We start from the raw sequence: 15,176 nt of genomic DNA on the forward strand, positions 1-15,176 counted from the left end.
AACATAGAAAGTGATAGCATCTATTCTGCCCCCAAGCTGCTGTGGATCCTCACTTTATTACTGGCTTTTGGCCAGGTTCAGAATTCTCTCCTGAGGTCCTGCAAGGTCAGAAAAAATAAAATGGAATGAAAAGGGGGCGATTGCGGAATAACCTTTTTGCTGTCAAATGAAGCCCCTCTGTACAGTATGTATGTATATCTTTATTTATATAACCCCCACAGCTGTACTTAGCGCTTTGCAAGAGAGACAATACAGTACAGGGAATTATATTACAATAAGTGCAACATATACGATCAGGCAGTAGGAAAGGAAATCCCTGCCCCGGAGAGCTTACAATCTAAGTGGTATGATGGGCGACTTACAGACAGTGTCAGATTTCCCGTTAGGCCCAGGCCTACGGCCGCAACATTTTGGGGGAGCCGAAATAATTTTGCCGCAGTCTCGGGCCTATCGGACCCAATGGGAAGGCACTTGCCTGTGTCAGCCGCCCCCTCTCTGCCTCGCTCCTGCTTCTTGGGAATCCCAGTGTCAAGTGACATCATGACGTCGCGTTTCCACAGCAAAGTGCCGCCATACGACGTCACGATGGTGACGTCCGCAGCGTCATTTGACGCTGGGTTTCCAAAGAAGCAAGAGGGCGGCAGAGAAGGGGCGGACACACACGCAAGTGCCTAGGGCCTGCTGACAGAGACAGCAGGGGAGGGAATAAGTGCAGTAGATGGCAGTCACTGGTAGGATTGATTCTGTGTGTGGGACATTAGCCATGAGTCAAGGTTTGTCTCTGGCATAAAAAGAGTTATATAGTATGTTTCACATTGATATATTTTCTTTCTTATGAGTGAGCAGAGATTTGACTTTCTGGGTACATTGGTGCAAGGAGATGTCAGCTCAGGGTCAGGAGTAGGGTGAGCGAGTCCATACAGGAAAAGGGGGCACACGGCTTTGTTATGAAGACATTGTTTCCTGGAAGTGAATGAATTACCATAGGAAAAGGCTTCATTGCCATGCAAATTGGATCCTGCAGAGATTCAAAATGTGAGGCTTTAGCAAGTTACAGGTTTACACCAGGGGCTGCCAATTCCAGTCCTCAAGGGCCATCAACAGGTAAGGTTTCTAGGATATTCCGTCTTCAGCACAGGTGGCTCAATCAGTGGCTCAGTCCGAATGAATCTTCGAAAGCAAAATTTGGTGGTCATAAAATGAAAGCCTGTAGGATCCTCTCTCAGTACTTCCCCGGGTACCCCAATCGGCAATCTAGATTTTGGTTTGGAGGTGCAAAATACTTAACCCCTATTTTAGTTGTTGATTGATCTCTGAAAGTATCTTCCCCCTTCTCTTTTCCTTGAGCGATACTTTGAGGTACGTTTGTGCTATTGTTCTCTTAACAATATTTTTTTCAGGTGGGGGGCCTAAATGCCTTCACTTTATTGCAAACCAGCATATAAATCATGCTTTACAAAGTGGTGTATCTGCCGTTAACGAGAGTTGCAACTTAACTCCCATATTCACTCCCTTGCTGACAGTGATATGATGCAGCAGGGGTACCATTCATGTTTAGGCAGCTGGAGACAGTCACAGGAAGTGCCCAGAAAGTGACAGTCACACCCTCCTGCTATAAGATTGGGACGGGGGACGCATTTTTAATTTCTAACAGATGCTTCAAGTAAACTTTCTGACCTTAACCTCTCCTGCGCGTGTCCAGTTCCTGATGGACCACAACGATAATTCCTGAATGTATTTGAACATGTGACTGTGGAACCCCAATCCCATTTATCCCACACGGACTGGGAAGAAACGGTCAAAATCCGTTCCGCACAAATTCCCGTGCTTTCCATTCGGAATCCGTTCCGTGGTGTAAAATCTGGCGACGGATTGTGCCCGTTTCAATCCGTGCGGATTAATTAAAAAACGCCATTGGATACAATCCACGGATTGGATTGTCAATGATAAAAAAAAATACGTAAAAGGCAAATCGCCCTTTTTGAGATTGATCTGCGGACCAAAGGAACCGGACGATCCTTGGTGGATCCCAATCCATCCCCCAAAATTGCCCATCTCTAATCCTAAATCTAAATCTAAATACATGTAAATACTTTAGCTATAATATATATATATATAAATATATATATATATGTGTGTATATATGTGTATATATATATATATATACATATATATAGCAACAAAGTATAGCCTGGTAACCTCTGGCCTTCCATGGAACACAGTTTGCAACTCACTATCCTAATGTCACCACTCTATGATCAGTGATCTTACACAGGTCTATTCTCTTTGGCAGGTCCCCATGGGCAGGACCAATGGCCTGATATTTTCCCAGACTGCGGGGGGAGTTCCCAGTCTCCAGTGAACATCCAGACTGTCAACGTTTCACTCGACCAGTCCCTAACACCCATACACCCCGTGGGATACAGCACCCCAGGGACCGGACCTTTGACCCTCAGGAATAATGGTCACACAGGTAACCCACCTGTGGCATTATTGGTTGGCTCTGGTGAACAAAGTATACAAGCTACCAGGGAGTTCATGAAGTTTTCCTCCAGAAAAGACACAGGAGAGCAGGCATTATTGTAAGGTTATAAGTGGGTAAAGCATCATATATATAAAAGTGTATATTAGTAGTGGACTGTCATTTAAATGTAACACTTAAAGGATTTGTAGGGGAATGATAGCCTGTCCCAATCGCTTGAGGTCTGCCCCAGGTCACCACAGAAACAGCCATGCAGGTAAGAGCTGACCATGCCAAGAGGATACATGAACCTCTTCAACATAGCATGCGTCACTGGGTTCTTGAACGGTTCCTTTCTGAAGGTAAACGTCACGGACTGCAGCAAAGCAAAGCCAAAAATTCCTCTCCAACCCTGAAAATGTGAGCAGCTATCAGCAGCCGGGATCAAAGACACACCACTACCAATGTAACTATGTTAAGGAAATATGCCATAAACTTCAGATTACTGCATACAGAGTATAAGAAAAGTCTGGGCCAAAACGGATTTGATATTAGTACATTCCAGGTAAATTATCAAGTTGCTAAGAGTAAGGGAATCTCTAAGAACCAGTTAGCTGGCGTTCTCACCTCTTCCCCTGTACGTATATACGTGTGTAAAGTTGCAGTGAATGCAATTTGAAACATTTCATATATATTTTTAAATCCCTATGGGGCCAGACATTTATTGCTCTGTATATTTGCTTGTCCTCGGGGATCCTATCCCTTTTTTTATTAAATCCCTTCCATTATTTTTTCTAGTTATCATTTCCTCTGGAAACTAATCGCATAAATACTAGGATTCAAACATGTTTCTTCTAACCAATATGAGCTATTGCTTAATCTTTTTCCTGCCAACAACATATTGCAAAGTGGATTACAAAGGAACATAACCACCTCAAACACATTATACAGCATTTGTCCTCAATATAATCTCCATTCGGACCAACACATTGGTCATTTTTGTATCAACATTGTATAATTAAACACTTTTATTTTTGCTAATTTGTGGATCTCAAAAATCACAAGGTATATATTGTAATTATTCAACATACAAAGGTATGTTACCATCTCAGTAGGACTGTATTTGCCCTGAGTATAATAGCACATTACCATTCAGGTATATTATACTGTATTTGCTCGGAGTATAATAGCACATTACCTTTCAGGTATTTTGTATCAGCGCACCATACAAAAGTACATTACTATCTCTGTTGCATTGTATTGGTCCTGAATACAAAGGTGCAACATTAATTCGGGTACATTGTATTTGTCCGCGCACTGAAGAAGTGACTAAAACAAACCCTGCACAAGTATCACTTCTTCAGTGCACGGACAAATACAATGTAATTTAATTCATGTGGCACCTTTGTATTCAGGACCAATACAATGCAACCGAGACAGTAAAGGCCCTTATTCTGCAAGGTGTGAGAAGCGCAGATGACGTGCTATCACATGAATGTGTGTTGTGTTGAAAGTAAATGTACAATTAAAGGAAGGAATTAGGCAATCATTAATCACAGAAGGAGAATTCGTGTCCTGCATTCAAATGCAATTTGTGTCGTTCCCACGGCAACAGAGTCGCTTTGTATGTTATATGGCCGGAGATTTCACAATCGCATTGCAAATCATTTATAATGCATTCCCGGGCTTGGAATCCAGGGATTTGCATGAACCCCCCAGTGATATTCCTGTTGAATCACCAGGTCAGGTTGTAGTGTGGGTCCTCGGGAATGTGCTTAGAGTCTACTTCTACTGCTGCTAATAATAATAATAATAATAATAATAACAGACACAGGGGGCTATGCACTAAGCTCAATGGGTTTGCGTTCTGATGTTCAAAAAAAGCACGTCCGTTAAAAAGTGAGGCCGGGGACGCGATTCACTAAGGCCTTGAGCCCATTTTTTAATGTACCTGCTCAAAACACCCACAGCGTACGTGTTGCTTTTTTCCCCCCTGCTAGCGTTCTTAAACTTCACATACGCTAGCTCAGGGGGGCGCAAACTTTTTTCCCTGCGCCCCCCTGACGGCTGTCCCCTCGCTCCCGCGCCCCCCCCCAACCCCAACTTACCCACGCTCCGGCGTAATGACGTCACGTTGCCATAGCAACGTGACGTCACATGACCTCGCAGCGTCATTTTGACGCCGCGTTGCCATGGTGCCGCAGGGAGGAAGCCGCCGGAGCCACGGTAAGTTAGGTTTACAGAGGCCCTGCAGCTCCCCCGGCACTTAATTTAAGTGCCTTCGGGAAGCGCGCGGGGCCTCTGTAAACCCCGCGCCCCCCGTCGGCAGTGTCGCACCCCCCCCTGGGGGTCGCGCCCCACAGTTTGCGCACCGCTGCGCTAGCTGATAGGAAAAAAAAGCCGCATGTAACATTTGCATGGAGATTTGCCATCTCCATGCAAGGCTGTTACAGGCGATCGTACACTAAATAAATACATTTTAATAATAGTGTACATGAGCAGGGGGTCTCAAGAGCTGAACCGCATTGGTTTCAGGTCCGAGGACCCCCTACTTCAGGAGATACAGGCCCCGTTATGGGGTGCCGGTATCCCCTGCAGAATTTAAATGTCCCGGTCACCTGACGCGGAAGCTTGAAACTGCAGGGGATACCGGCACCCCATAAAGGTGCCTGTATCTCGGGAAGCAGGGGGTCCCTGGACATAAAACCAACGCGGGTCAGCTCCGGAGACCCCCTGCACATCTACACTATGAAACACATGTATATTAAAAAAAGATTTAACAACGCTTCTACTGAAATCACTCAAGCTATGCCTCTTCCACTCGGCATATAGCCATGTGTTGTGTCGATCTTACACCCTCTACCTAGATCTGTGATATTTTATCATGTAAGCTTCTCCCTGTAAAATCTCAATAAAAAAGAATGAAACAAAAAAAAAAAAAAGATTTAACAAACATCAATACACGACCCCCCCCCCCCCCCCCCAAAAAAAAACCTCCGCCCTAACCTATACAGTACAATAATGTGCAAAATTACTATTATCCAGATATGGATAATAGATTATTTGCCCATTATTAAACACTGAATTAGCATACCTAAATAAAGTAAATAAAAACAGTAGCCAGCTAATCCAATGAATACAAGCAATAACAACATCAACAATTAATTAATTAAACCAGGGTTTCCCAAACTTTTTTCCGTGACCCGGTTATTTTTTAACTTCTTTTTCGTGACCCACTAAAAATTTTATCGCCTATACTGGCCTATAGGGCTTGCACAGACACACACGCAGCCACTGATACACACACAGACACACACACAGCCGCTGATACACACACACACAGCCACTGATACACACACACAGCCACTGACACACGCAGCCACTGACACACACACTGATACACACACACGCAGCCACTGACACACACACAGCCAAACAGACACTGCTACACACACACACTGATACACACACACACTGATACACACACAGAGACACTGCTACACACACAGAGACACTGCTACACACACAGAGACACTGCTACACACACACACAAACACTGATACACACACAGAGACACTGATACACACACACTTACACTGATACTGATACACACAGACACTGATTCACACACAGACACACTGATACAGATACACACACACAGACACTGATACACACACACACACTCGCTCTCCCCTATACGCACACAGACACAAACAGTGAATTACAGGCAACGACGGATGTGAGTGACTGGAGGGGAGGGGGCCAGGGACACTTGGGTGGGAGGGAGGGGGCCAGGGACACTTTGGCTAGGGAGGGGGCCAGGGACACTTAGGGAGTGGGCCAGGGACACTTGGGTGGGAGGGGGCAGGGACACTTAGGGAGGGGGGCAGGGACACTTGGGTGGGTGGGAGGGGGCAGGGACACTTGGGTGGGTGGGAGGGGGCCAGGGACACTTGGGTGGGTGGGAGGGGGCCAGGGACACTTGGGTGGGTGGGAGGGGGCCAGGGACACTTGGGTGGGTGGGAGGGGGCCAGGGACACTTGGGTGGGTGGGAGGGGGCAGGGACACTTGGGTGGGTGGGAGGGGGCCAGGGACACTTGGGTGGGTGGGAGGGGGCCAGGGACACTTGGGTGGGTGGGAGGGGGCCAGGGACACTTGGGTGGGTGGGAGGGGGCCAGGGACACTTGGGTGGGTGGGAAGGGGCCAGGGACACTTGGGTGGGTGGGAGGGAGCGGGCCATGGACACTTGGGTGGGTGGGAGGGAGCGGGCCAGAGACACTTTGGTGTGTGGGAGGGAGCGGGCCATGGACACTTGGGTGGGTGGGAGGGAGGGGGCCAGGGACACTTGGGTGGGTGGGAAGGAGAGGGCCAGGGACACTTGGGTGGGTGGGAGGGACGGGGCCAGGGACACATGGGTGGGTGGGAGGGAGGGGGCCAGGGACACTTGGGTGGGTGGGAGGGAGGGGGCCAGGGACACTTGGGTGGGTGGGAGATAGGGGGCCAGGGACACGGGTGGGTGGGAGGGAGAGGGCCAGGGACACTTAGGGGGCCAGGGACACTTTAGGGGGACAGGGACACTTGGGTGGGTGGGTGGGAGGGGGCCAGGGACACACTTGGGGGCCAGGGACACTTGGGTGGGAGGCAGTGACTGGGTGGGGTGACTTACCTTGCCGCCGGACGCTTTCCCCTGCTGCCCCCGATATCCCCTGCTGCCCGGGACGGGAGGTGGGCTTGGGGGCACGGGAGGTGGGCTCGGGAGGGGATGCCATGGGAGGTGAGCTCGGGAAGCTGGCCGCGGGGGGAAGCGGGCCGCAGTAGGAGCTTGTACTTCCACCCTCCCCCATGTAACGTGCGGGCCGCAGAGGAGCTGGTACTTCCTCCTCCGTCCCACGTTGGGAGCGGGGGGGAGGAAGGGAGCGGGCCCTGCTTGCCCTGCGCAAGCGCGCGGGACCGCGGGGGGAATCGCCGCCATTGTTTTTTAACTTGAGCCGGGGGGACGGGAGACACCGCGCGGCCAGCCTCGCTGCGACCCGGCAATTTTGGTGCCGTGGCCCGGTGCCGGGTCGCGACCCACCATTTGGGAAACGCTGAATTAAACCATTAACCAATGAAACCAATTAATTCCTAAACCAACTCAAAATGAATAGTAACACTAACCAATCAAACCAATGAATTACTACAACATTAATGAATGTAAATATTAAAAGACAAAGAAATACATTCAAACAATATCTGAAATAACCATAAAACGCATTAGCCAACATAATACAACATTAACTACAAACGAACACCAATCGCAAACATTTTATTACATTAAGCAGGAAAAAAACAAACAATTACATCCACATAAGAAATTGAAATTAAAACAACCAACAGCAATACCAAGCCACAAATGCCCCCCAAATATTGTCATAATAATGTATTCATCTGTACCCTAAAGTGGTACAGATTAATATATTATCAGTCAATGTGCCTCCCCCAAAAAATCAACAAACACATCCAATGAAAAAACCTGTAAAAAGAGACATTTACAAACATTCAATATGTTACTTACCATTAGAAGCGGTGGCCCTCCGACTCCCGGGGTAACAGGAAGCTCACGTACCTTGAAGGCCTCCAACAGCATCCGATGCCATCCGCCATGAAGATCCGGATCAGGTACCCAAATCTTCTTTTTTCTTTCTTTAATCACCTTCTTCTATCTTCATCTGTCACTATTTCTTGATCTTCTTTATCTTCTATCTTCATCTGTCAATCCAAAAAACCCCATGGTAAATCCCAACCGTTGTTGTCTCGTCGTCTTCTTGGGCTCAAATGAGGCGTCACGGCCTTAAATAGGGCCTGTTAAAACCATGTTCCGACTTTTTTTTTTTACATGACGTCACTTAAAGAGAATGATGCCAGCCAATCAGCATGGCTGTGCTTCATTTGCCTTTAAGATGACGTCACGAAGCCGGCGTCACATGGTATTTCAGCCAATCAGATCGTGGGAACCAATTCCACACTCTGGCTGAAATACCATGTGACACCGGCCATCTTGGATTTAGTGAAGTCATCTTAAAGGCAAATGAAGCACAGCCATTCTGATTGGCTGCCATCATTCCCTTTAAGTGACGTCATGTAAAAAAATTTTTTTAAAGTCGGAACATGGTTTTAACAGCCAATCAGGTGGCTGTTAACCATTTTGAGGCTAAATGTGACGTCACAAGCCCTATTTAAGGCCGTGACGCCTCATTTGAGCCCAAGAAGACGACGAGGCAACATCGGTTGGGATTTACCATGGGGTTTTTTGGATTGACAGATGAAGATAGAAGATAAAGAAGATCAAGAAATAGTGACAGATGAAGATAGAAGAAGGTGATTAAAGAAAGAAAAAAGAAGATTTGGGTACCTGATCCGGATCTTCATGGCGGATGGCATCGGATGCTGTTGGAGGCCTTCAAGGTACGTGAGCTTCCTGTTTCCCCGGGAGTCGGAGGGCCACCGCTTCTAATGGTAAGTAATGTATTGAATGTTTGTAAATGTCTCTTTTTACAGGTTTCTTCATTGGATGTGTTTGTTGATTTTTTGGGGGAGGTACATTGACTGATAATATATTAATCTGTACCACTTTAGGGTACAGATGAATACATTATTATGACAATATTTGGGGGGCAATTCTGGCTTGGTATTGCTGTTGGTTTTTTTAATTTCAGTTTCTTATGTGGATGTGATTGTTTGTTTTTTTCCTGCTTAATGTAATAAAATGTTTGCGATTGGTGTTCGTTTGTAGTTAAAGTTGTATTATGTTAGCTAATGCGTTTTATGGTTATTTCAGATATTGTTTGAATGTATTTCTTTGTCTTTTAATGTTTACATTCATTAATGTTGTAGTAATTCATTGGTTTGATTGGTTAGTGTTACTATTCATTTTGAGTTGGTTTAGGAGTTAATTGGTTTCATTGGTTAATGGTTTAATGAATTAATTGTTGATGTTGTTATTGCTTGTATTCATTGGATTAGCTGGCTACTGTTTTTATTTAGTGAAGTATGTTTTTTTGGAGTTAGGTTTTATTATTGTATCTGGTGCATTAATGTATTGTAATTAGGGTGCCCATTGAGTGCTATAGAGGCTTATCATGCCCATATTATTATTATATGGGTATGATGTACCACTATACTACTCAATGGGTACAGGGAGGGTATAGTCAGTTCAGAGTGGGTGCTTAGGCCTCCCGGGTTTGTATCGGGGCAGGATGGGTTAACCCCTTAAAGACTATAGCGGTTAGTAACCGCTAAGGTGATTAAGGGGTTAGGGGCCATTAGAATGTCTTTATTATGTATATACTGTATGCTTTCTTTCAACGGAGGACAGAGGGACCTGCTGTTGTGGTAAGTATAATTGTATTTATTTACTTTATTTATGTATTCTAATGCAGTGTTTAATAATGGGCAAATAATCTATTATCCATATCTGGATAATAGTTATTTTGCACATTATTGTACTGTATGTGTTAGGGGGGTGTATTTAGTTAGAAATAATGTTTAGTATTTTTGTAGGCACAACATTGGTACCGCAGGCCCGCGGGCACCCCGGGACTCCCACGGGTACCCCCGCCGGCCTGTTGTAAGGGTGTTGCGCATGCAAAAATGTAAAGCAAGACATTTTTCAAAGTCCAGCTTTTTTTGCGTCTACCTTGAGCTGACGTGTTCTGTTGAACGCAACTTTTGCGTACGCTAAGGTTACGTAGCTTAGTGCATCCCGCTTAAGGGCAGAATTTAACGCAAACAGGGTAACGAACGAGCAAAGTTGGACTTAGAAAAATTTCCTGAAAAAAGTCAGTTTTAGAGCGCAAAGTGCCTGTTTGTGTGGCTTAGTGCATCGTGTTCAGCGCAACATCACGTTCTAAGAGCACTTTGCACTCTAAAAATGACTTAACGGAGCTTAGTGCATGACCCCCACAGTCCCTGCCCAAATGAGCTTACACGCTATGATGTTGGTGCCTGAGGCACAGGGAGATAAAGTGACTTGCCCAAGGTCACAAGGAGCTATCACAGGGAATTGAACCAGGTTCCCCTGCTTCACACTCGGTGTCGTTGTTTACTCACTCAGAGTCTTTACTCACTGAGCCTTTATTCACTGAGCCGCTCCTTCTCCCTTAATGAGGTTGTGTGAGAAGACACTGAAGGAGAATCTCAGTGTCCGCTCTTTGTCACCTTGAGCAAGTCACTTTATCTCCATGTAGCTCAGGCACCACAATTAAATTGTAAGCTCTGCAGGGCAGGGGCTCATTGTACCTGCAAAACTCACCTTAGCAAACTAGACACCCTCTACAACTCAATATGCTGCTTTGTCCTCCAATGTAACTACAACACACATCACTGCGAAATGCTCAAAGAACTAGATTGGCCATCACTTGAGTCTATACGCGAAGTTCATTTTTCCTGTCTTACCTTCAAATACTTTCTGGGCAAACTATCCATCTATCTGAACAAGCTCCTCACCCCTACCACATGCAGCACCTATCACCTGAGATCAGACTCCAAAAGACTGTTCATGGTCCCAAGGTTCAACAAAGTATCCGGCCGCTCCTCCTTCTCTTACCGTGCACCCCAAAACTGGAACAATCACAGCCGCCACCAGTCTAAGTTCTTTTAAAACTAAAGCTGTCTCACATTTTAACCTGGCCTGTAACTGTTACATACGCCTATAATATATATTATTTCTAACTGTGGATGCAATGTCTTTATACATAATGTATAACCGTTAATTTAATGTAACTATTTTTTTGTCATCATAACTCTGTGCCCAGGACATACTTGAAAACGAGAGATAACTCTCAATGTATTACTTTCTGGTAAAACATTTTATAAATGAATGTACAGGCTGTCCTCGGTTATCCAACACAATGCGTTACTCAAAATGGCGTTGGATAGCGAAACGTCTTAAAACAAAACACATTTTCCCATAGGAACACTGTTTAAATGAAAGGTTCCGTTCCTGAAGGCATTTTTAATGCTAAAATACACACAATATTTTACTCCGGCAATAAGATATGCAGCACACACATAAATTATATAGTGTATATACTGTATTATATATATAATATAACATAATATATCATGTAATTTAATAATATAATATATTATAAAGTATAATATAATATCATATTATATGATATATATATTATATACACATAAACAACTTTGCAAAGCATCGTAAAAGCGTTGGATAAGCCGTTTTGGCGTTGTAAAAATGAATATAGGTATACATTGCATAGCGTTGGATAAGCCATTCGTTGTAAAGCGAAGCGTTGTAAAACGAGGACTGCCTGTAATGGGCAACGTACGCTGTCAGCGCTATATAAGAAACTAGCTTTTGTACCCGGGGAATGCATCTCCCGGCCCCCCCCCCCCCCCTCCCGCTGGTACATCTTCCCCCGCTGCCGCCACATCTCTCCGCCCCCCCCCCCCCCCCCTCCATCCCCCGCTTCCGGCACATCTCCCTGCCTCCCCCCCCCCCGCATCCGGCGCATCTCCCTGTGCTGCTTTAGGCTGCGGCCACGCTGACGCTGAGCTCACTCATGCTTGAGAGCGGTGACGTCACCAGCTCTCCAAGCATGAGCGATCGGCTGTCCTGCAATTTTTTTAGAGCAGGAGCGGAGGGCGTGTCATTGACTGGATAGGGGCTGTCTCTGTGTCTGTATGTGTCTGTCTCTGTGTGTGTCTGTCTCCGTGTGTCTCTTTGTGTGTGTGTCTCTCTCTGTGTCTCCATTTTCCCTTTACAACCTTCCCTCCCCTCTCTCCCCCCCATTGCTCTCTCCCCTCATTGCTCTCTCTTTCTCTCCCCCACATTGCTCTCTCCCGCCCTCCTCACCCTCTCTCTCTCCCTTTCACCTCTCTCTCTCCCTTCCCGTCTCTCCTTTCTCTCCCTTACCCTTTCTCTTTCTCTATCTCCCTTTTCTCCTTTCTCCCCCCTCCCACTCCGTTTCCCCCTCACTCCGCTCCCCCCACTCTATTTTCTCCCCCCCTCACTCCGTTTTCTCCCCCTCTCCCGTTTTTTCCCCCCTCCCTCCCCCTGTTTTCTAACCCCCCTCCCTCACTCCGTTTTCTCCCCTCTCCCTCACTTCGTTTTCTCCCCCCCCCCACTCACTCCGTTTTCTCCCCCTCCCTCCCTCACTCCGTTTTCTCCCCCCCTCACTCACTCTGTTTTCTCCCCCCTCACTCCGTTTCTTCCCCACTCACTCCGTTTTCTCCCCCCCTCTGTTTTCTCCCCCCTCCCTCACTCACTCTGTTTTCTCCCCTCTTCTCACTGTTTTCTCCCCCCCCTCACGGACTCCAATTTCTGCACCCCCACTCACTCCGTATTCTCCCCCCCTCTGTTTTCTCCCCCCTCCCTCACTCACTCTGTTTTCTCCCCTCTTCTCACTGTTTTCTCCCCCCCCTCACGGACTCCAATTTCTGCACCCCCACTCACTCCGTTTTCTCCACAACCACTAACTCCGTTTCCTCCCCCACTCACTCCATTTCCCCCCCACTCACTCAGTTTTCTCCTCCCCCCAGTCCATTTTCTCCCCCCTCACTCAGTCCGTTTTCTCCCCCCCTCACTCAGTCCGTTTTCTCCCCCCCACTCACTCCGTTTTCTCCACAACCACTCACTCCGTTTCCTCCCCCACTCACTCCATTTCCCCTCCACTCACTCAGTTTTCTCCTCCCCCCAGTCCATTTTCTCCCCCCTCACTCACTCCGTTTTCTCCCCCCCACACTCCCTCCGTTTTCTCCCCGCCAACACTCCGTGTTATCCCCCTCACTCTGTTTTCTCCCCCCCACTCACTCCGTTTTCTCACCCCCACTCACTCTGTTTTCTCCCCCCCCACTCACTCCGTTTTCTGCCCCCACTCACTCTGTTTTCTCCCCCACTCCGTTTCTCCCCCCCCCCACTTACTCCGTTTTCTCTCCCCCACTTACTCCTTTTCCCCCCCACTCACTCAGTTTCCACCCCCCACTCACTCAGTTTTCTCCCCCCCTCCAAACAGTTTTCTCACCCCCTCCACTCAGTTTTCTCCCCCTCACTCAGTCCGTTTTCTCCCATCCCACTCACTCCGTTTCCCCCCCCCACTCTGTTTTCTGCCCCCATTCACTCTATTTTCTCCCCCCACTCCGTTTTCTCCACCCCCACTCACTCCGTTTTCTCCCCCCCACTCACTCCGTTTTCTCTCCCCTCACTCACTCCGTTTTCTCCCCCCACTCATTCTGTTTTCTCCCCTCCCCACTCACTCCGTTTTCTCCTCCCCCCACTCACTCCGTTCCCCCCCCACTTACTCCGTCCCGTCCCCCACTCACTCACTCCGTTTCCCCCCCCCCCCCCCCACTCACTCCGTTTTATTCCCCTCCTCACACTCCGTTTTCTCTCCCCCCCACTCACTCCGTTTTCTTCACCCCCCCTGGCACATCTCACATCAGACACACAGCATCGAAGCAGGCACAAACATGCCCCCTCCCTTAGTAGCCACGCCCCTCCCTTAGCAGCCACGCCCCTGCTGTAAGAGATTTGCTGGACATTAGAATGTCCATAATTTGGGAGGTGAGTCACATTGGAAGCTCAAAATAGTTGCGTTGACCTACAAATCCGCAGCAGAATGTCCAGTGAAAGTTTTGTGGTGCTACGTGGTGCCGTTTGTGAGATATCGATGCTTCTGACATACAAACAAACGGAAAACGGAATCCAACATAGAATTATAGTATAGATTATTATTATTATTAGATCTACTACAGCTAACGCGGATGGGTGTTAGATGATTAGCAGAGCGATAATGATCCAGTCCTGGTTCTGTATTCAACAGTCAGCAACTATACCAGGGGTGGCCAACTCCAGTCCTCAAGGGCCACCAACTGCAAAGGTTTTAAGGATATCCCTGCTTCAGTACAGGTGGCTCAATCAATGGCTCAGCCACCCAAGGGGTTAAACGAGTTTGTTTTGCAAGCGTTAAGGGATGTAGCAGCAGGATAGGGTGGAGGAGGATCATGGAAGAGTTCATTGAAAATATGTGTGCGGATAGGACGGAGCTGGTGAAACATTAGTTTCTAGCCTGCACGTTGATCTTGGCACAGATGTGTAAGGATGACAGAGCTCTGTTGGCCAATATCCGCTCAGGGGATAAAAAGCACAGTCAGTAGATGCTGCCATGGGAGACAATTGTCACTTTTCAAAAGAGGGACAGAATGGAGTGAATGAGGCGAGGGGGACAGAAAGGAGAAGGAGATGAGAGACAGAGAGTCACAGACATGAAAGGACTACAGGGGAGGGGGGAAATTGGGGGATAATTAAGGGGAGGAAGGGTGTGAGACTTGGAGACAGAGAAAATGAAAGAGAATGCAGAGGGAGAGGACCACAAGGAAAACAGTAAAAGGGAGACATGAGAAAGAGAGACGAGAGATAGAGACAAAAGAGAGAGGAGACAGACACGAGAGAAAGAGAGAGAGACAAGAGATAGAGACAAGAGAGAGAGGAGACAGACACGAGAGAAAGAGAGAGACACAAGAGAGACAGAGGGAGAGAGAGGAAGAGACACGAGAGAGAGAGGGTGGAAAGAGGGAAAGGGAGAGAGGCAAAGAGGTCAAATAAATGGCTCTATTCAATATGCTGTGAAGACGTCTTCTGTGCGCTGGGAAGAGTTCAGCTCCATCCAAATGAATGGGACTAAAATCTTCTCCAGCACAGCGGGAAGCGGCACCA

General features: G+C 47.3%; 1 protein-coding gene across 7 annotated transcripts in view; it reads left to right on the plus strand.

Moving 5' to 3' along the window:
- CA14 (carbonic anhydrase 14) overlaps positions 1 to 15,176 on the plus strand; it is a 93,571-nt gene that overhangs the window by 62,515 nt on the left and 15,880 nt on the right. For all 7 annotated transcript variants that reach the window (XM_075607719.1, XM_075607718.1, XM_075607722.1 and 4 more), the window contains one exon: positions 2,294 to 2,473. In XM_075607719.1, coding sequence (XP_075463834.1) covers positions 2,294 to 2,473 — 180 coding nt within the window. The remainder of the gene's footprint in view (positions 1 to 2,293; positions 2,474 to 15,176) is intronic.

The sequence above is a fragment of the Ascaphus truei genome, chromosome 7, assembly GCF_040206685.1.
Source record: "Ascaphus truei isolate aAscTru1 chromosome 7, aAscTru1.hap1, whole genome shotgun sequence".
Lineage (NCBI taxonomy): Eukaryota > Metazoa > Chordata > Amphibia > Anura > Ascaphidae > Ascaphus > Ascaphus truei.